The sequence below is a fragment of the Vipera berus genome, assembly GCF_964194415.1.
Source record: "Vipera berus genome assembly, chromosome: 4".
Taxonomy (NCBI): Eukaryota; Metazoa; Chordata; class Lepidosauria; order Squamata; family Viperidae; genus Vipera; species Vipera berus.
The window spans coordinates 79,292,678-79,313,890 of record NC_138206.1 but is presented as its reverse complement, the minus strand read 5'-3'; the positions used below and the strand labels follow the sequence as shown (position 1 = coordinate 79,313,890).

Here is a 21,213-nt window from a genome sequence, read left to right as displayed (position 1 = left end):
CACAGTTGCATGAAATTGATCTTCTGGGTGGCAGGTATGTATAACTTCTCACCCACACAGGGTAGTCCATTTTTAATTGTGCACACATGTCTATTTTTCTGGAACCATTCATCGCTTTCCAAAAACTTTCAGAATTCTATTCCAGTTAGTCTATCCACCTTCGGCTTCATTTTAGCTTGGGCCCTGGTGGTAACTGGTGCTGCCAGTTGTTATTCAGGAACAAGTGGTTTAGATTCAGTGGCCCATGTGCTGTTATATTGGGGCATGCGAGATAATACATCCGCCAGGAAATTCTTCCCCTTCAGTAAGTGTTTTGAGAGTAAAATTGAATCGGTGAAAATGTTGGGACCAGTGGGCTTGCTTAGGAGTGAGTTTCCTGGGTGTTTTTAGTGTTTCCAAATTTTTGTGGTCTGTCCAGACCTGGAAGGGGATTTTATTTCCTTCCAGGAACTGGTGCCATGTAAGTAATGACCATCTCACAGAATAAGCCTCCTTTTCCCACACGGGCCAACATTGTTCTCTCTCCGTGAGTTTCCTGGATGTATATGCACATGGTTGCAAGGCCCCCTCATCATTTTCCTGTAATAATATGGTTCCCACCACCACATTGCTAGCATCTGCCTGTATTACAAAAGGTTTATCGGGATCTGGGTATCTCAGGACAGGTTCAGCAGAAAAAAGTCTCTTTAGCCTCTCAAATGCTGCTTGACATTCCATTGTCCTCTTCAGAGGCTGGGTAGGTTTCACTGGGGACCCCCCGCTCATTTTCAACAAGTTTGTGAGGGGCAGGGCTATTTGGGCAAATGAAGAGATGAACTGGCGGTAGAAATTTGCAAACCCCAGGAAACTTTGCAATTGCTTCCGTGTGCGGGGGTGGTGCCCATTCTAATACTGCCCTGATTTTCTCAGGGTCCATTTCGATGCCCTCTGGGGATATGCGATATCCCAGATAGTCTATTCTTTCCTGGTGGAACTCACACTTCGATAATTTAGAGTATAGGTGGGCAGCCCGCAACTTTTTCAGGACTGCTCTGAATAGGTTGATATGTTCCTCTTTGGTCTCAGTGACTATCAGGATGTCATCTAGGTAAACCAGGACCCCCTTATATACGTGCTCTCTTAGCACATCATTAATTAATTGCATAAAGACTGCGGGAGGCCCTTGCAGCCCAAATGGCAGTACTTTGAACTGGTAGCAACCCATTGGGCAATTGAATGCAGTCTTCCATTCGTCTCCTTCCTTAATCCTAATGCGGTAATATGCTTCTCTCAGGTCTAGTTTGGTAAAAATCCTTCCTTTCGATAGGTGGGATAGCATAACCTTCATTAGGGGTAGGGGATACAGATTACATTCACTAATTGCATTAAGAGACCTATAGTCCACGCACAAGCGAAAAGAACCATCCTTCTTCTCCCTGAACAGGACCAGGGCGGCCACTTTGGGTTTGGAAGGCTCAATAAATCCTCTTTCTAAGTTTTTCTTTATGAATCTTTCCATCTACGCTATTTCCTTTGGGCTCATGGCATACATCCTGGGCTCTGGGAGTTTTACCCCTGGTTTGAATTCTATAGCACAGTCTGTGGGGCGGTGGGGAGAAAGCTCATCTGCCCGTTCCTCACTGAAAACGTCAGCAAGGTCCCTGTATTCCTTCGGTATCTCTGGTAACCCCTTCTCTTCCCCCACTGATGCTGACTCCTCTCTTTGGGTTGGGGGGATACTTTGGGGTTTTAAGCTCCTATGCTCCCCCTCTGGGAAGTTGAGTTCTGCTGTCCTCCAATTTATCCCCGGGTTCCATTTCTTCAGCCATTCCAGTCCTAAAATCATTGGGCATTCCATGCCTGGGGCCACTACAAACGTTATGTCTTCCTCATGAGTCCCCAGGGATAGGTGAATTGGTAAAGTGGCTAGGGTAGTTGGGCCACCCCCCTGCTATTGACCCATCTAATTGGCTAAAAGAGATTGGTTGTTTTAGTCTCCTCACTGGGATGCTCAAATTCCCCACCAGCATCGGGCTGATGAGGCAGCGGGTGCAACCAGAGTCTTTTACTTTGATGGCTTCAGGCATAGAGGAAGCTAATATAGTCACTGTCTTAAGGATGGGTGGAATGGATCCACTTACCAATGGTTCTCCCTCTGAGCTGTCTTCTGAGGTGTCCACCGCCCTTGTGGTGTAGGCCGGAATCCAATCCCAGTTCTTGGCAGGGGTTGTGGACTCTACAGCCTCTGTCCCCTTCATGTAAGATTCTTTTGGGTTGCCTTGGGACTTCCCTAGTCTCTTGGAGGGTGATGCCTCTGATTTATGCTAGGGGGCTTTTGAGAGGTATTCTGTGGTGCGGTGACCCTCTCTCCCGCATTTGAAACAGCCTGTTGATTTTTTAGCCATGGACGGTGGTTTTTCCCTCTCGCGTGTTTGCTCGGGTGGCGGGCGGCCCCATGTTTTCCCCCAGTGGTGCCTCTTCAGTAGGTCTATCTCTGCCTCCTCTGCCAGGACATAACAGTCGTCGAGATGGTGTGGGTCTCCTCAAGGCAGGCAAGCGTCATACAGGTCGTAGTTTAGCACAAGCGTCATACAGGTCGTAGTTTAGCCTGTCTTTGAAATGGCTGTGGAGGATGTCTTCCAGCCAGTTCAGCTTACTGGCAATGGCTTGGAATTCTTGGGTATATTCAGCCACCAGCCGTCTGCCCTGCCTCACCATTTTCTCTCCCGGGCCTTACGATCAGCCAAAGGATCCTCGAACTGCCTCCTCAAGGATGACATGAACCGGTTGAAGTCATTGAGTTCTGGGGCATTGAAGTCATGCAGGTTCACCACCCAGTCTGTGGCCGGGTGGCAAGGCTCTGTTGGCGGCAGCCATTTCGGCTGTCAGCCCCGTTGTCTCCATAGAGCTGCCCAAAACAGCGACGATCAGCTGTTTGGCAGCTCGGAAACTCGCTCCTCAGGAGAAGGCAGGGGTAGAGCTCCCCTAGACCGCCAGAGTTTAAACCCTGGTGGTTGAAGGGTGTGAGCCCCCCCCCCCCGAAGCCTGAGTTTGCTCTGGACTCTGGGACGCCTCTGCTCCAAGGCTTTGGAGCAGAGCAGGACGCTGCAACCATCCCTGCCATCGAGAGGGAATTGGGGATTACTTGGATGCAGGCAGAGCTGTGCAGGAGAATGCTGTAATAGCAAGCATTTGAACTTTAACTCAGACTACTTTGTGGAAAAGTTGCAAACGGTGCGGAAAGTGAAAGTGCGCAATAGAACTAGGTGGTGCCAAAATGGCTACTAAATCAACTAAAGTTCCTAAAAGTGTGGGGGCTTCGCCAGTTCAGCAATCTTCATTACAGGCTTTGATGCCTCCTCCCCCGGCACCCACACCCGCACCAGCTTTAACAATAAATGATTTGCAGGATGCTTTGCAAGAGGCTTTGAAAAAACAATCTCAAGAAATAGCTGAGCTTATTGAGGAGAAGAATACAGAAATAAGGGCAGATATTTTGGTTGCATTTCAAGGGCTCGCTGTTTGCATTGAATGTTTGGATGAACTATAGACCAATATCACTTTTAAATACTGATTATAAGATATTTGCAAAAATTTTAGCTAATAGATTAATGAAGGTAATGCAGCAAGTGATTCATAGTGATCAAACTGGATTTATAAGTGGTAGACAAATGAAGAATAATGTGAGACATATTGTAGATTTATTGGAATTCTTGGAAAGAAATAACCAGGTCTCCGCAGCGCTGATCTTTTTGGATGCTGAAAAAGCCTTTGATCAATTGGATTGGCAATTTTTGGTGAAAGTACTGGAGAAAATGGAGTTTGGGGAAAAATTTTTACAACCTATTAGGGCAATATATCAGAAGCAAACAGCTCGTATAATAGTCAGCAGTAGTCTGACAGAAACATGTAATATTGAAAAGGGTACAAGAAGGGTACAAGACAGGGATGTCCATTGTCACCCTTTGCTGTTTGTCTTAACATTGGAAATATTATTGATTAAAATATGAGATTCAAATAAAATTAAGGGAATTAAAATAAGAGATCAGGATTATAGACTGAGAGCGTTTGCGGACGACCTGGTTATTACAGTAACTCAACCAATTTACTTAGTTGTAGAGTTGATGGAGATAATAATGTTATATGGGAAAGTTTCTAGATTTAAGATAAACACACAAAAAACCAAAATACTGTCAAAGAATATGACCATAGAACAAAAGGTTGCTCTAGAAGAGTTAACGGGATTTGAAATAGTTAAAAAGATTAAATATTTGGGGGTTTATCTGTCAGCCTCAAATGTGAAGTTATATAAGAATAATTATGAACTCTTATGGGTAAAAATACAAAAAGAATTAGATAGTTGGAAAAAATTACAATTATCTTTATTGGGAAGAATTGCAGCAGTGAAAATGAATGTTTTGCCAAAATTTTTGTTTTTATTTCAAATGATACCTATACTTAAAAAGGATTTAAATCTGGAGAAATGGCAAAAAGGTATTAATAAATTTGTTTGGGCAGGGAAAAAGCCACGAGTTAAATTTAAGATAATGGAAGACACGCGTGAAAGAGGTGGTCTTAAAATGCCTAATTTTAAATTATATTATGAGGCTGCTGCTTTATCATCGATAAGTGACTGGTTTAATTTAACACAAGGGAGATTATTAAATCTTGAGGGTTATGACTTGTTATTTGGCTGGCATGCATACTTATTGTATGATAAGAAGGTGGATAATGTGTTTAAGATACATATATTAAGGTATGCTCTGTTGTGAGTCTGGAAAAAATATAGACATAAGTTAAATTATAAAATACCAATTTGGACAATACCTAAACATGCAATAGAAAATATAAATGTTGGATTTAAACATGATGCGACTACATATAAGGAAATTTTAAGGCTAGAAAGGAATGTATGGCACTTAAAGCCATATAATATTTTAAAAGAAGAAAAGATTGTACAAACTTGGTTCCAGTATGGGCAATTACAGGCAAGATGGAAAGAGGATCAGAAAGTTGGTTTCTCGATAACGGATGAAAATTTGGTAAAACAAATTAGAGATCAAGGTCAAGCACATATAAGAAGAATATATAATGCATTGATAGAAATTGATTCAGAAACGGAACTTGTTAAAGATTGTATGATAAAGTGGGTCCAGAACTTTCAGGAGGTTATAACAATGGATACTTGGGATAAGATTTGGGTTAGAAACGTAAAATTTACACAGGCCCAAAATTTAAGAGAGAATTTTTATAAAATGTTTTATAGGTGGCATTTAGATCCTAAAAAATTAGCAAGTATGTATCCGAACTGCCAGCCCAGATGCTGGAGGTGTGGTTGTGAGGATGCAACATATTTTCATATATGGTGGACTTGTAAAAAAGTTAAAGCTTTTTGGATTAAAATTTGGTGGAATATGCAAAAGGATAAAGTTTTCTCCGCAGTTGTTTTTGTTGGGTATTATTATAGATTTTACTGTCATAGATACTAAATTGATGTTGAATCTAATTACGGCAGCAAGACTTTTAGTAGCGCAATATTGGAAGAAGGAGGAACTGCCTACTATAGAAGAGTGGACTTTGAAAGTTTCTAATTTGGCGGAAATGGCAAAGATTTCAGCATATTTGAAAGAACAATCGCAACAGAGATATATTGTGGAATGGAGAAGATGGATTGAATATATTCAGAATAAATATGGGACTAAAAAGTTTCATTTAGCATTTGAATAAGTAGTGGTTTTATATGATGTATTATTAGTTATTTGTTATATGTTAGTAATACAGTATGATGACTATGGAGAGTTAAAGTGCGACAGAATTTAATGTTTTACTTTTGGGTTGTTAGCATATTTTAGCTTATGTTTGTAATACTATACCCTATATTCAGCTCTGGGAAGTCGGGGAGGGGGGAGGGGTGGGTAGGGGTGGGGTGGGGAGAGGGGAGGGAGAGGAGGGTTTTTTTTCTTTTTTTGTTTCTTTTTTCTATCTTAAAAAAGTATTGTAAAACTTTTCAATTAAAAAAAAAGGATGACATAAATCGGTTGAAGTCATTGAGTTCTGGGGCATTGGAGTCATGCAGGTTCACTACCCAGTCTGCAGTCGGTCTATCCAGGATGGATTGCACGATACGGATGCGGGCTTTGTCACTGGGGATGTCCCGTCCATATTCTTCCATATAGCTGAGGACTTGGGTTAGGAAAACCCCCAAGCGTGGTGGCTCTCCCCTGAATTTTGCTTCCAGGGGCGGAGGTTTTTGAATGGATCATTGTCTGCGCAGCGGGCAATATTGCCCCTCATCCTGATCCCCGTCTGTGGTTCTGGGGGGGGTTACTACTGAGGCAGCAGCTCCTGTTCCAGCGGACGGCCCTGGTGTTGTAGGTACCGGATCCCCCCCACTGTCTCTCTAGTTGCAGCCCCAGGCGCTGCTGTGGCTGTGATATTCAGCTTTCTCCTCTCTTAGTGAGCTAAGGTTTTTTTTATCAGGTCAATAGCACTCTCTAGGTTCCACTCCTCTTCACTGTCGTGCAGGGAGCTCTCCATCTCTTGCCTCCATTTGGTTTGGTGGCCGCCCCGCCTCAGGATCACTTTCCTCGATGCCTTTTCCCACTCGCGTTTCCTTCCAATGCCCATCGACCACCGCGGTTTGCAGTCGTGCGTCTCCACCACCTCTTCCCCAGAGAAATATGATGCTTCAGCTTCCGACCGTTGGTGGGGTTTTGTTTGGGGGTAAAACTACCTTTCCATGGGGCTTTCCTCCTCCCTTGCTTCACCGTTAGACATTGTATTTTTTGCAAAGTCCCCCAGTAAGGTTTTTCCTTCCAGGTTGACTCTTACTGCAGATCCTGTCTAATGTCAGGACCCACCCCAATCCATGTCTTAGGAAAGAAGAACTCTTTGAGACAGGATTGTCCAAGCAGGAACTTTTACTAAAACATGATTGTCAGTGGGAAATCTAGACAGGGTCTGGAAACTGTGTTGCAGATTGATACTTTTAAAATGTCCCCGAGTAAAAAAAAAAACTCCCCTCAGTCCATTTGGTCAGTCCCGGATCAATTAAGGTTCAAGTGTCAAAACCTTCCATGGGAAAAGGGATGTTCCATGCCTTTACGACATTTACTTCCTCCACTTCAGATTCCAACCGGAGATACAAACCAGAATCTGTCCCCCCCTCTTTCTTTGTTCTTCTCAGTTCATAGGTTCTTTCCCTGGTCTTTGATGACGGCCTCCAGGCAGGCTGAATAAACAACCTTGCATCTAATGGATAGGGATGGCCAATTAACATCTTCTCTTCTCCTCCTTGGGAATGGCAGAATCCAGTGAGGGGTGAGATTTAGGGGTATACAGATAGGGGTTTAGGAATGGGATATAAATGGATTCTGACACTTATCTTAGATAGTGTTTTTCAGGTATTGACCTTATTTTCTTTAAAAGTGTTTAAATATATATATGTGAACATGTTTATTTATAAATAAATTCCAGACAGCAAACAAAAGGAATTATCTATGGCTATATTTACTGTCTGAATATAATGAAAGTATTTCTGTAACAGTGGCTGATCAGCCAGGCCTATTCTACTTATCAAGTTTTCTAGATATTTGTTCTAAACATTAAAGCACAGGTGAGGAACTATGGCCCTCTTTATGACTTGTGGACTTCAAGCCAGGCTCAGAAATTCTTGGAGTAGAAGTCCACAAGTCATAAAAGGGTCATAGTTCCTGTAATGTATTGGGATTTTACTTGAACTGCTTTCACGTGTCTTTTGAATGCTGCTTAAGGTTGCTCAATTGGTGTGTCTGTATAACGGTCACTGACTAGCCAGACCTGCAGTCTCCAAGAAGATCATTGGATGATTTGGGGTGGGAATGGGTTCCGTTAAACCTATTGGTCACCACCTAGTGGCCAACCATATAAGTAGCTGTGCAGAAGCCTCTGTTTTCAGTTCTGTTCCTGTTTGCCTCAATAAAGTAATGTTCCTGTTTGCAACCTCTCATCTCAGTTACTGCCTCCAAAGAACTCACTACACAACATTGGTGACGAAGGTGGGATCCTGCTTCTTCGGAAGAGCTGAAAGTCACTAGGGGGTGAGGCCGGCAAAGCGCCTGGCAGGGACCATGTTTCCCCCCCCCCTGTTTGGCCTAGCAAGCCACGCTAGCGATCACACTGCCCTGCGGACCAGTCCCAGGGCGTACAGAAGAAGCAGGACGAGGCAACGAGAGGCACGAGCTGCGAAGACTTCCCTACGATGATGAAAGTCGGAAAGCTTGAGGAATTTGATGTTACTCACCCAGAGAGATGGTCATCCTACATCTCAAGAGTAGAAAACTACCTCTGCGCCAACCAAGTTGCCGAAGATGGCCTGAAGGCTGCAACACTCCTCTGTGTCTGTGGGTCTGCAACATTCAACATCGTGGAGAACTTAGTCGCACCAGTGCAACTGGAGTCCATTACTTACGCGGACCTGAAGAAATGGCTCGGCAACCATTTCCAGCCCAAGCTGTCGGTGATTGCATGGAGGCATGCCTTCGAACAACAAGTTCAACAACCCGGAGAGACAGCCACAGAATTCATTGCGGTGTTGAGACAAGCTTCGCACCTGTGCCAATTTTCAGACTTGGAAGAAAGGCTTCAAGACTGACTCGTCTGTGGACTAAATATCAGACAGCTGCAACAGAAACTTTTTGCAAAAGAGACTCTCTTGTTCTAGGAAGACTTAAAAGAAGCAATAGTGGACAAAGCCGCTGAGGGAGCCATGAAGGCCTTGTGGCCAGCCAAGAGCACTCCTCATGAGGAAGCTGTCCACCATGAGGACACTGAACTTCCAGAAGACGCTGACTTCGACCACAAAGTTGATAAGATCCAACGGCACCATGACAAGGAACTGAAGCCCCCTTACAAGACAGTTCCTTTCCCTCCGTGTTTGGGCTGTGGTGGCTGCCACCAATGAGCGGACTGCTGGTTCTGGACAGCCATGTGTTGGGCCTGCAGAAAAACTGGCCCATTGCATCAGTCTGTAGAGGTTGCCAGAAGGACCACCAATCAGACGATTCAATCAGAAGAGATACCGGGGCCCTGGGGGCGCATACAGTAGGGTTTTGCTCCAGCCGTTGGAGCGTTTGCCATACGGGAGCTCGCTGCCCCCTTAAGGCCAAACTTCAGCTTCAAGTCGAGTTTCAAGGCATTCCTTGCAGGATGCAACTGGACACTGGTTCAGCTGTATCCATCATTTCCATGGAGACTTTCCGGTTCATGTGCAACTAAAGCAAGAGTTGGGCCAAGCTTAGGCCATCCGACATCATCCTGACTGACTTCCAGAATTCCCAAATAGTCGTCAAAGGCGAGGCCACCTTAGCTGTCAAATTCAAGGGGTTTTTGGAGCCCCTGGATGTGATTGTGGTGGAGGGCCAGAGGACGAGCTTAATAGGGCTTCATTGGTTTGATGCTCTGGGCATCCAAATAACCGGGATCCACTGGAAACAAGTGGTGAACTTGGCATCACTATGCAAGGAGTTTGCGGATGTTTTTGACACTAGCCTGGGAGAATACAAGGGGCCTTCGATAGCCTTTAAACTTGATCCTGCTGTAATGCCTATTAGGATCAAACCCCATAGAGTGCCATTTGCACTGAAACACAAAATCAATGCAGAGCTGGACAAGCTAGTCAGTCAGGGGGTACTAGAGCCCATAGATGGGGGTGAATGGGAGACCCCAATTGCCATGCCATTTAAGGCCAATGGGGAGGTCCAGATTTGTGCTGATTACAAGTGCACCATAAATAGGGCACTTAAGCAGCCTGCATACCTGGTGCCAGTCATTAGTTACATCTTGGCATTGCTGAAAGGTGGTTCCATGTTTGCTAAGCTAGATTTGGCACAGGCTTATTAGCAGTTATCTGTGGATGAGACCACAGCAGCTGCACAAACAATTGTGACACACAGGGGGGCTTTTAAAGTCAAACACCTTCAATTCGGGGTTAGCGTAGCTCCAGGAATTTTCCAAGGAGTTATGGAGCGTACGCTCAAGGGCATTCCGGGGGTTTGCCTCTATTTCGACAATGTGCTCATTGCCGGTGAGTCCACTGAGGTACTTGCAAGGAGGCTCAAAGCTGTCCTTCAATGGTTCCATGCAGCGGGACTTAAATTGAAAAGAAACAAATGTAACATTGGGGTCCCTTTCACTGAGTTCCTGGGATTCCTTATTGATTCTGAAGGCACCCACCCTGCCGAGTCCAAGCTGAAGGCCATTCAGCTGGCACCAAGCCCCAGGTCCAAGGAGAACTTCAGGCATTCCTGGGTCTCCTTAATTTTTACCATGCATTCTTTCCTAACAAGGCCGCAGTGGCAGAGCCATTACACCGGCTCTTAGACAAAAACACCCCATGGAAGTGGACCAAAGTTCACGAAAACAGCTTTAAGGCAGTAAAATCACTACTGTCCTCCAATTCAGTGCTTACACTCTTTAATGAAACATTGTATGCATTGCATGTGACGCATCCCCTTATGGGGTGGGGGCTGTTCTAAGCCATTTGTCAAGTGATGGGACTCAAGTCCCCAATGCCTATTATTCAAGGACATTGTCCTCAGCTGAGCACAATTATGCTCAGATTGACAAAGAGACCTTGGCCATTGTGGCCGGGGTGAAGAAATTCCATTATTACTTGTATGGCAGGGAATTCACGGTCTTCACTGACCACAAGCCACTGTTGCAGTTATTTACTACAGATAGGCAGATGCCTCAAATATTGTCCCCTGGAATGTTAAGATGGTCCATTTTTATGTCAGACTACAGCTACAGGCTGGTTCACAAACCTGGCAAAGACATGGGCCATGCAGACGGCCTTAGCAGGTTGCCATTGCCACAGGTAGAGTCAGATCCAGCTCCAGCAGCTCACATTCTGTCAATTCAGGATTTACCTGATTTTCCCCTCCATGCTGGGGATGTGGCTGCAGAAACTGTTGCAGACAAGGTTTTAAGTAGGGTTTTGCCATGGATTCACATTGGGTGGCTTAAAAATAGCCCTGGACCTGAGTTCCAGAGCTACTTCACACGTAGACAGGAGCTTTCAGCTCACATAGTTTGCATCTTATGGGGGAGCAGGGTTATTGTCCCTAGTTCATTAATGCACCGTGTACTTCAGTCTCTGCATGAGGGACATATGGGCATAGTCCAGATGAAGGCATTGGCACGAAGCTACCTTTGGTGGCCAGGGTTAGAAAAGGCTATTGAGGCCCAAGTACATGGGTGTTATACGTGTCAACATTCCAGACCAGAAATGCCACAAGCTCCTGTCCACAGATGGGAGGAAACCCATACACCATGGCCAAGGATTCACATTGATTTCGCTGGGCCCTTTCAGGGACAGCTATTTTTGATAGTGATCGACAGCCACTCTAAATGTTGGAAGCAATTCCTATTTCAACTATGACTACTGCTAGGACCATCCAGGTGCTTAGAAAGCTTTTTGCCACACACAGGCTACCGGACTTCGTAGTCTCAGACAACGCGGCCCAGTTCACAGTGGCAGAGTTTCAACCTTCTTGAGGACTAGCCTCATAAGGCATGCAACATCAGCTCCCTTTCACCCCTCAACTAATGGGCAGGCCGAACACATGGTGTGCACAACAAAGGAGTCACTCAAGCGCATTGTGACCAGAGATTGGCACCATAGGCTGGCTGACTTCTTGCTTTGCCAGTACACTACGCCGTGTACAGCAAAGGGCAAGAGCCCAGCAGAGCTTCACTGGGGAAGAAGGCTCATCACGAAACTGGACAGGTTACATCCTGACCGGGTGGCAGCAGACAACTCATGCCCTAAAGCTCCAAGGGGGTTGCAAGTGGGTGATATGGAACTATGGGCATGGGAACTTGTGGGTGCTGGGTAAAATTGTTAAAGTCTCAGGCCCTCTTTCATATGAGGTGGCTCTGGATGGGGGAGCGAGTTGTTTGTCGCCATATTGATCAGCTGCGGAAGCGTTTTGCAGAATGGCCACAAAGCGAAAACCTCACGATGGGTCTGCTCCTAGAGGCAGAAACCAGTGACATAACAAAGCAGTTCACACGCTCTGAGGACTCATGCAGTCAGTACAATGGGGAAGTGGTCATAGACGGACCCAGTCCGGAAGTGCAACATGGGTCTCCTGAACAAGGCAGCAATTGTGCTTTGGTTTGGGCTGAACTGGAATGGCCAGCCCAGGGGACTCGAGTCAATACAACTCTCGTGAACTCATGAGTCCTGGTCTACCCAGCCCGGTGGGCAAGCGGGTGGACCGGGAGTTGCCTGGATCTCCTAGGCGGTTTGCATACCACCACCATATTTGCAAGACTTTATTCTTAAATAATAATAATGTGTGTACATTCTAGGGGGGAGGGGTGTAATGTATTGGGATTTTACTTGAACTGCTTTCACGTGTCACGTGGGATTTAGGAATGGGATATAAATGGATTCTGACACTTATCTTAGATAGTGTTTTTTCAGGTATTGACCTTATTTTCTTTAAAAGTGTTTAAATACATATATGTGAACATGTTTATTTATAAATAAATTCCAGACAGCAAACAAAAGGAATTATCTATGGCTATATTTACTGTCTGAATAGAATGAAAGTATTTCTGTAACAGTGGCTGATCAGCCAGGCCTATTCTACTTATCAAGTTTTCTAGATATTTGTTCTAAACATTAAAGCACAGGTGAGGAACTATGGCCCTCTTTATGACTTGTGGACTTCAAGCCAGGCTCAGGAATTCTTGGAGTAGAAGTCCACAAGTCATAAAAGGGTCATAGTTCCTGTAATGTATTGGGATTTTACTTGAACTGCTTTCACGTGTCTTTTGAATGCTGCTTAAGGTTGCTCAATTGGTGTGTATGTATAACGGTCACTGACTAGCCAGACTTGCAGTCTCCAAGAAGATCATTGGATGATTTGGGGTGGAACTGGGTTCCTTTAAACCTATTGGCCACCACCTAGTGGCCAACCATATAAGTAGTTGTGCAGAAGCCTCTGTTTTCAGTTCTGTTGCTGTTTGCCTCAATAAAGCAATGTTCCTGTTTGCAACCTCTCGTCTTGCTTACTACCTCCAAAGAACTCACTACACAACAGTTCCCATTCCTGCAGTAACTGAAAATTAGCTAAAAAGAGACTTGTTCTCTTCTCTGCAATGAATCCCTCCTAACTTTACACTATATTGAGCCTTCAGGCTGTTGTTGTTGTTAGCTGCGAAGTTGTGTCCGACTCATCGCGACCCTATGGACAACGTTCCTCCAGGCCTTCCTGTCCTCTACCATCTTCTGGAGTCCATTTAAGCTCACGCCTACTGCTTCAGTGACTCCATCCAGCCACCTCATTCTCTGTCGTCCCCTTCTTCTCTTGCCCTCAATCTTTCCCAGCATTAGGCTCTTCACCAGTGAGTCCTTCCTTCTCATCAGGTGGCCAAAGTATTTGAGTTTTAGCTTCAGGATGTGGCCTTCTAAAGAGCAGTCAGGGTTGATCTCCTCTAGGACTGACCAGTTTGATCGCCTTGCAGTCCAAGGGACTCGCAGGAGTCTTCTCCAGCACCATAGTTCAAAGGCCTCAATTCTTTGGCGCTCAGTCTTTTTTATGGTCCAAATTTCACTGCCATACATCGCAACTGGGAAGACCATAGCCTTGACTATACGCAGTTTTGTTGATGGGGTGATATCTCTGCTTTTTAGTGTGCTGTCTAGATTTGCCATGGCTTTCCTCCCCAGGAGCAAGCGTCTTTTAATTTCTTGGCTACAGTCCCCATCTGCAGTGATCTTGGAGCCCAGGAAAATAAAATCTGTCACTACCTCCATTTCTTCCCCATCTATTTGCCAGGAATTGAGAGGGCTGGATGCCATGATCTTGGTTTTCTTAATGTTAAGTTTCAACCCAAGTTTTGCACTCTCCTTCTTCACCCACAACAAGAGGCTCGTTAGTTCTTTTTCACTTTCTGCCATTAGAGTGGAATCATCTGCATATCTTAGGATGTTGATATTTCTTCCGGCAATCTTAATTCCAACTTTTGATTCATCTAGCCCTGCCTTTCTCATGATGTGCTCTGCATGTAAGTTAAATAGGCAGGGCAACAGTATACAGCCTTGCCGGACTCCTTTCTCAATTTTGAACCAATCAGTGGTTCCGTGTCCAGTTCTCACTGTTGCTTCTTGGCCCACATATAGGTTTCCCAAGAGACAAATAAGATGGTCTGGTACACACATCTCTTTAAGAACTTGCCACAGTTTGTTATGATCCACACAATCAAAGGCTTTAGCATAGTCAATGAAGCAGAAGTAGATGTTTTTCTGGAATTCCCTAGCTTTCTCCATGATCCAGCGTATGTTGGCAATTTGATCTCTAGTTCCTCTGCCTCTTCGAAATCCTGCCTGTACTTCTGGTAGTTCTCGATCCACATACTGCTGGAGTCTAGCTTGTAGGATTTTAAGCATAACTTTACTAGCATAAGAAATTAGTGCAATGGTGCGATAGTTTGAACATTCTTTGGCACTGCCTTTCTTTGGAATTGGAATGTAAACTGATCTTTTCCAATCCTGTGGCCACTGTTGAGTTTTCCAAATTTGCTGGCAAATTGAGTGTAGCACTTTTACTGCATCATCTTTTAAGATTTTGAATAGCTCAGCTGGAATACTGTCACCTCCACTAGCTTTGTTGTTGCTTAGCTTTTCTAAGGCCCACTTCACTTCACATTCTAGGATGTCTGGCTCGAGGTCAGTGGCCATCTCATTGTGATTATCAGGGACGTTAAGCTCATTCTTGTATAGTTCTTCTGTGTAATTTTGCCACCTCTTCTTAATCTCTTCTGCCTCTGTTAGGTCCCTGCCATTTTGGTCCTTTATCATGCCCATTTTTGCATTAAACGTTCCCTTCATCTCTCCAATTTTTTTTAAAAGATCTCTGGTCCTCCCTATTCTATTGTTTTCTTCTATTTCTTTGCACTGTTCATTTAAGAACGCATTCTTATCTCTTCTAGCTATTCTCTGGAATTTTGCATTCAATTGAGCGTATCTTTCTTTTTCTCTCTTGCCTTTCACTTCCCTCCTTTCCTCAGCTATTTGCAAAGCTTCCTCAGACAGCCATTTTGCTTTCTTGCATTTCTTTTTCTTTGGGATGGTTTTAGTTGCTACCTGTTGTACAATGTTGCGAACCTCTGTCCATAGTTCTTCAGGCACTCTGTCTATCAGATCTAATTCCTTAAGTCTATTTGTCACCTCTACTGTATATTAAACAGGGATGTGATTTAATTCATACCTGAGTGGCCTAGTGCTTTTCCCTACTTTCTTCAGTTTAAGCCTAAACTTTGCAACCAGAAGCTCGTGGTCTGAGCCACAGTCAGCTCCTGGTCTTGTTTTTACTGACTGTGGCTTCAGAGCACATAGTCAATCTGATTTCTGTGTTGACCGTCTGGTGATGTCCATGTGTAGAGCCGTCTATTGGGTTGTTGGAAAAGAGTGTTTGCTATGACCATCGTATTCTCTTGACAAAATTCTATCAGCCTGTGCCCTGATTCATTTTGTACTCCAAGGCCAAACTTGCCTGTTATTCTGGTTATCTTTTGGCTTCCTATTTTCGCATTCCAATCCCCCATGATGATAAGGACATCATTTTCTGGTGTTAGTTTTATAAGGTGCTGTAGGGCTTTATAGAACTGGTCAATTTCATCCTCTTCAGCACCGGTGGTTGGCGCATACACTTGGACTACTGTGATATTGAATGGTTTGCCTTGGATTCGAACTGAGATCATTCTGTCATTTTGAGGATTGTATCCCAGTATTGCTTTTCCTACTCTTTTATTGACTACGAAGGCTACTCCATTTCTTCTGAGGGATTCTTGCCCACAGTAGTATACCTGATGGTCATCTGAATTAAATTCACCCATTCCTGTCCATTTTAGCTCGCTGATACCTAAGATGTCGATGTTCAGTCTTGTCATCTCTTGTTTGACCATGTCCAGCTTGCCTTGATTCATGGATCTTACATTCCAGGTTCCTATGGAGAAAAAACCTTTACAGCATCGGACTTTCCTTTCACCACCAGACACATCCACAGCTGAGCGTCCTTTCGGCTTTGGCCCAGTCGCTTCATTCTTTCTGGCGCTACTAGTACTAGCCCTCTGCTCTTCCCCAGTAGCATATTGGACGCCTTCTGACCTGAGGGGCTCATCTTCCAGCGTCATATCGTTTTGCCTTTTGGAACTGTCCATAGGGTTTTCATGGCAAAGATACTGGAGTGGGTTGCCATTTCCTTCTCCAGGCTATATTAAATTAATTTGAAAGAGACCTTCTTGAAAAACAGCATAACCATGTAAGTATGTATGATATGATTGTGAGCGCTGCTGGTTTTTCTAAGATGGGGTGGGGAACCCTGGCCCTTTTCTAACTTGTGGACTTCAACTCTCAGAAATTCCTAACAAGCCATGCTGGCTTGTTAGGGCCAAGGTTCTCCACCCGTTTGAAAATATTGCTTGCACTCATTTATCAACATTGCCACAGTTATTAAAGAATAATTGCTTCCTTACATCACAAGACAGATCATAGAAATAAATTGGTCACTTAATATAATACTTTACAATGTTTATGGGTCACTTTTATCTATATGTTTTTTAGTTTCATGGTGATGACAGCAGATATGAAATTATTATCTGGTTTATTTGTTCTGTAACTAAGTTTTCTTATATATAGGTACACACTTTTAAAAAGATATTTGCTTATTTTCTTTCTTGACATGCACACCTTTCTCCTAATTGATATGTTCAATCACTCTCCTCTACCACTAGATAGCTCTAGATTTTTTCTCATCTTTTGCCTTTTCTCCCTCTCTGTTTTTGATCTTGCCTCTAATCCTATTTAAATCTCCATCTTCTACATAAGCTATTTTAAACCCTGAATATTATTTTTCACACTATTATTAATTTTTACAGCTTTGTAATCTTGTGGGAATGGCAGGGCTGATGTTTGACACCTCCTGCCTTAGTATTTATTTCTAAACCAAGTCACTAGAACTTTGCTAGACAGTAAGACTGTCCTCATCCATGAGTTGATTGTGAATGAGGAAGCAGTCTGGCACGTGTAACTAAGACCTAGATGAGAACTTAGATAGGATCCATGAAATGGGCCTTGTCTATAGCAGTGGAATCTTTTTAGAAATCTTTTTAGAAATCTATAAATCCCCCACGGTGGCCTTATTTAAATGTAATTATTTCAATTCAATTGACTTGGGTTTTTTGCCCAATTCTGCCCTTAATTTTTGGAGTTTAGCTTCACAACTGTGCATTAATATCAATATGCACTTCTAAAATGTGTGGTTTACACATATTTATTATGTTGAGGGGACTGGTCTGAATCCAGAGGCATTTAGCAATATTAACTGAAAAGAAGCAAGATTGGGCAGTGTGAAAGTTTGTATTTTGTTTTTTCTGGGTAACAAGCACAGAATAATTTTCACTTCAGATAAATACAGCAATATTTGGTACTTGAGTTTTCAAAGATTTCAAACTATTAATACTTCAAAGACATAAAGACAGCTTTTGAAGGCTGAATAATTTCTGCAGGGACACTCTCAGGACATAAACCTTTTTGATGCAAAATCTCCTATGCTTCTGAATTTATCATGTTCTAATAGTAAGAATGCAACAACAAATACTAAGGCACAAGGTAGATTCAGGATATAATTACTAATTAGACCTCAAATTTCTTATATATGCAGGCAGGAATCATTATTCTATTTGGCAAAATGTAATTTAATCTATAGCCAGCCAGTTTGGTGTAGTGGTTAAGACATCAAGCTAGAAGCTGGGAGAACTTGAATTCTAGTGCTGCCCTAGGCACAAAGTTAAATGGGTGACCTTGGAATAGTCGCTTTCTTTCAGAGCTAAGAAGGAGACAATGGCAAATCATTTCTGAAATCTTGCTGAGAAATTTGCAGAGACTTCTCCACTAGTTCTGAAGAATCAGACACAACTGGAGCAGAAAAAAACATTGATAATGGAGGAGGATGAGGTCATGGTATCCTTTGACGTCGTGTCATTATTTACATCTATTCCCCAAGATCTGGCCATGTCAACCATGCAAGAGATGCTGCAGGATAAAGAACCACAGCTTCCTGGTTCATTAAATGCAGAAGACTACATACAGCTAGCTCCTCAACTTCTGCCTCAAAACATATTTCACATTCAGCGGCTCCACATATGAACAAATCAAGGGCACACCGATGGGATCTCCATCTGAGGAATAATTGCTGAAGTTGGAATTCAGGGTCATGAGTGATTATAAGTCCACATTTTGGGCTAGGTATGTCGATGACACTTTTGTTGTCATCAAGCATCATGACAAAACCAGTTTCATGGAGAAGCTCAATTCCATGTACCCTGACATTCAGTTCACGGCAGAGGAGGAAGTGAATGATACTCCACCCTTCCTGGATATACTGATTTGTCATGAACATAATGGCACACTTACCACCAGCATTTATCATAAAGCCACACACACTGACAGAATCCTCCACAGTGATAGCAATCATCCCACCGCCCACAAAATCAGCTGCATCCACACACTCTTCAACAGAATTCACATGCACTGCAGCATGCCAATGGAGAAATCTAATGAGTATGCACATCTATATCAGGTTTGCATACGAAATCGATACATCATTGACTTCATCCAATGCTGCCAACAACAGGTATCATGACTTGCGGATGACAGAACCACCACCTCCACCTGGGCCACACTACCTTACATCCATGGTGTCTCAGAAACAGCAGCAAGAATGTTATTGGCACACAACATTAGAGTGGTGCATAGACCCAGTCAAACCCTCTGCTCACGAATTATGCACCCCAAAGAACCCTTTAGCCGCAGGCGAAATGTCATCAGTGGTCTACCAAATCAGCTGCAATGACTGTCCATGCAACTACTTTGGTGAGACCACAAAATGCCTCTGGACAAGGCTTCATGAGCATGAACTGGCTGTTAAACAAAAAGAAAATCACAGGTATGGGGTCATACCATCGAGCACAACCACACATTTAAGTTTACAGAAGCCAAAGTCATTGGTTGTCATTTTTTTCTAAAAAAACCCCATGAATTACAAAAATTGGTCAGTTTATGTTTCAAGAGTTGAGACAAAGTTATTATATAAGCTATTACCAAATTTAAAGAGAACTGTCCCCCACAAAGGTTTTAAAATACATTTTTTCATGTATACAAATGCAACTAGATGAGAAGTAGGCCAATGGGGATTATTAATCTAATAATTCAAACTTAAAAAAGAAACATAGAAGTATGGAAGTGGACACTGAACCTTGAAAAAAAAATCCCTTGACTTTTACATTTAACACAATTACTATAATTTTCTGCACTACAGAAAAAGATATTTATTTATAAATAGAGAAGCTTGCATTCAATTGGCTGTATTTCAATAATTTACTTATCATGAGAAAGTACTTTTAGATCTATTCTTAACAACTAATATAGCAGGGAATTTGATTAAATCACCATTAATCAATAATAATTACAGTTGTTGTGGCATCTTCTTTTACAGAGATGAGATTAACAAGACCAAGCAAAGTTGTAGAAAGATGACAGATGGGAGAGAGAGAGAGAAAGAAAGTGTGAGAGGGAGAGAACAAATTAACTCCATAATGTAACAAAATGTTGAGCTCTGGGCAGGAAGATAAATAGAGAGGTTTAAGTGGAATAAATTGAAACTAATACTTGCCAGAATTACTGTCAAATGTCAAGTATATTCAAGAAATCTGGTCTAATGCAGAACATAAATGATAAGGAGAAATGTCAACAAGACGAGAAGTGCAAAATGACATTTCAAAGCTTCTCCCACCCCAAATTTCTTAAAAGTCCTATAGGCACACATACCATGCAAGTAAACATAAAACGAAAACAAAACTCTGGACTATGTACTTTATATATAACTTATACATATGTTGAATATTTTATTTTTTCTGAAGCCTGCTTATGTAAAATGATTTTTCTTTCTTTGATCTTCTCTGCAGCCTCCCTCCTGCAAATCTTCTCTATGCAAACTTCCATTCATTTTTAGCATACTTTAATCTGAAGGTGACTATAGAATGAAAAGACAACTGGCCATCTCTACTGTGCTAATAAATACTCTTCTGTGGGTGGGAGGGATTAATAATATTAGGATGAAAAATTCCATACCTGCTTTGTAAATCATGAAGATCTAATTCACCTACATAATGGGTGGCTGATGAGAGGGTGACAATCCGAGCATTGTGGCTATGTGTTCCTGATTGCTTCAGTGTATCCAATAAGAGATTTGTCAACAAGAAATGTCCCAGGTAGTTAACACCAATGTGCTCTTCAAACCCATCTTCTGTCTTCTTTTCGGGTACCAGCATCACTGCAGCTGAAGAATTGAACAATAAAGTGAATTTTGTTGGATACATGCCTGATTTTGTTTCATATAGCCGAGTAAAAATTTAAGAAAACTCCTGTATTCTTTCCCTATGGCGGCCAATGTATCTCACAGAAAGTCCATAAGCAGGACATCTATAAAGCAGCAGCATCTCATTTTCAATTATCTCAGTATCACAATTAAAATAAGGCATTCTATATGATATAAAATTTAAATATAAAATAGAACATTAAAGAGATTTTGCCCAGAAACTAGCAACATTAATTGTGTTCTGCCGTGCTGCCATGAGGTCAAGTATACACTGATGGGGGCACAAAGAGCAGGTCTGCATGTCACCACAATCACAAAGAGCAGAAACAACTGGATAGCCCCATTTGTTCAGAGTGTCTCCGGATCTTGTTGTAGTTGTGCACAATCTATTGAATGATTTCCATACTTCCCAGCTTTTTTTCCTACAGATCCATCAGGGGTATAAAAAGTCAATTTCTACTCACAGAAAATAACCGACCAAGGCTACCTCCACAGAAAAACAAATAAAAGCTAAGGCTAATAAACCAAGATAGAAGAATGGTGGATTTGTTTTATGCAGAGAAAGGCAATTAAGAAAAATATTTGTCTAAAAATTCATGACCGAATTTGCAGCAGTTTTATTATTGTATGTGCATATTTGTTTGTGGTGAGAGAACTCTCAAAATGACCTGATTATTCTGTTGTTGAAGTAACTCAAATGGTAACACCTAGTATATTTATAAATTAAGCAATTAAAGATTCAAGTGCCAAATGTGAAAATGAATTTAAAGATGTAGCAGAAATATTAATTATTTTTATTCTTTGA

At 42.6% G+C, this 21,213-nt stretch overlaps 1 protein-coding gene across 4 annotated transcripts in view; it reads right to left on the bottom strand.

Moving 5' to 3' along the window:
• Positions 1-21,213, bottom strand: part of LOC308667820 (E3 SUMO-protein ligase ZBED1-like) — a 309,814-nt gene that overhangs the window by 102,990 nt on the left and 185,611 nt on the right. For 2 of the 4 annotated variants that reach the window (XM_081327333.1, XM_081327334.1), the window contains one exon: positions 20,162-20,369. The exons of the other annotated variants lie outside the window; for them this stretch is intronic. In XM_081327333.1, the coding sequence (XP_081183459.1) occupies positions 20,162-20,369 (208 nt within the window). The remainder of the gene's footprint in view (positions 1-20,161; positions 20,370-21,213) is intronic. 4 annotated transcript variants of the gene reach the window in all.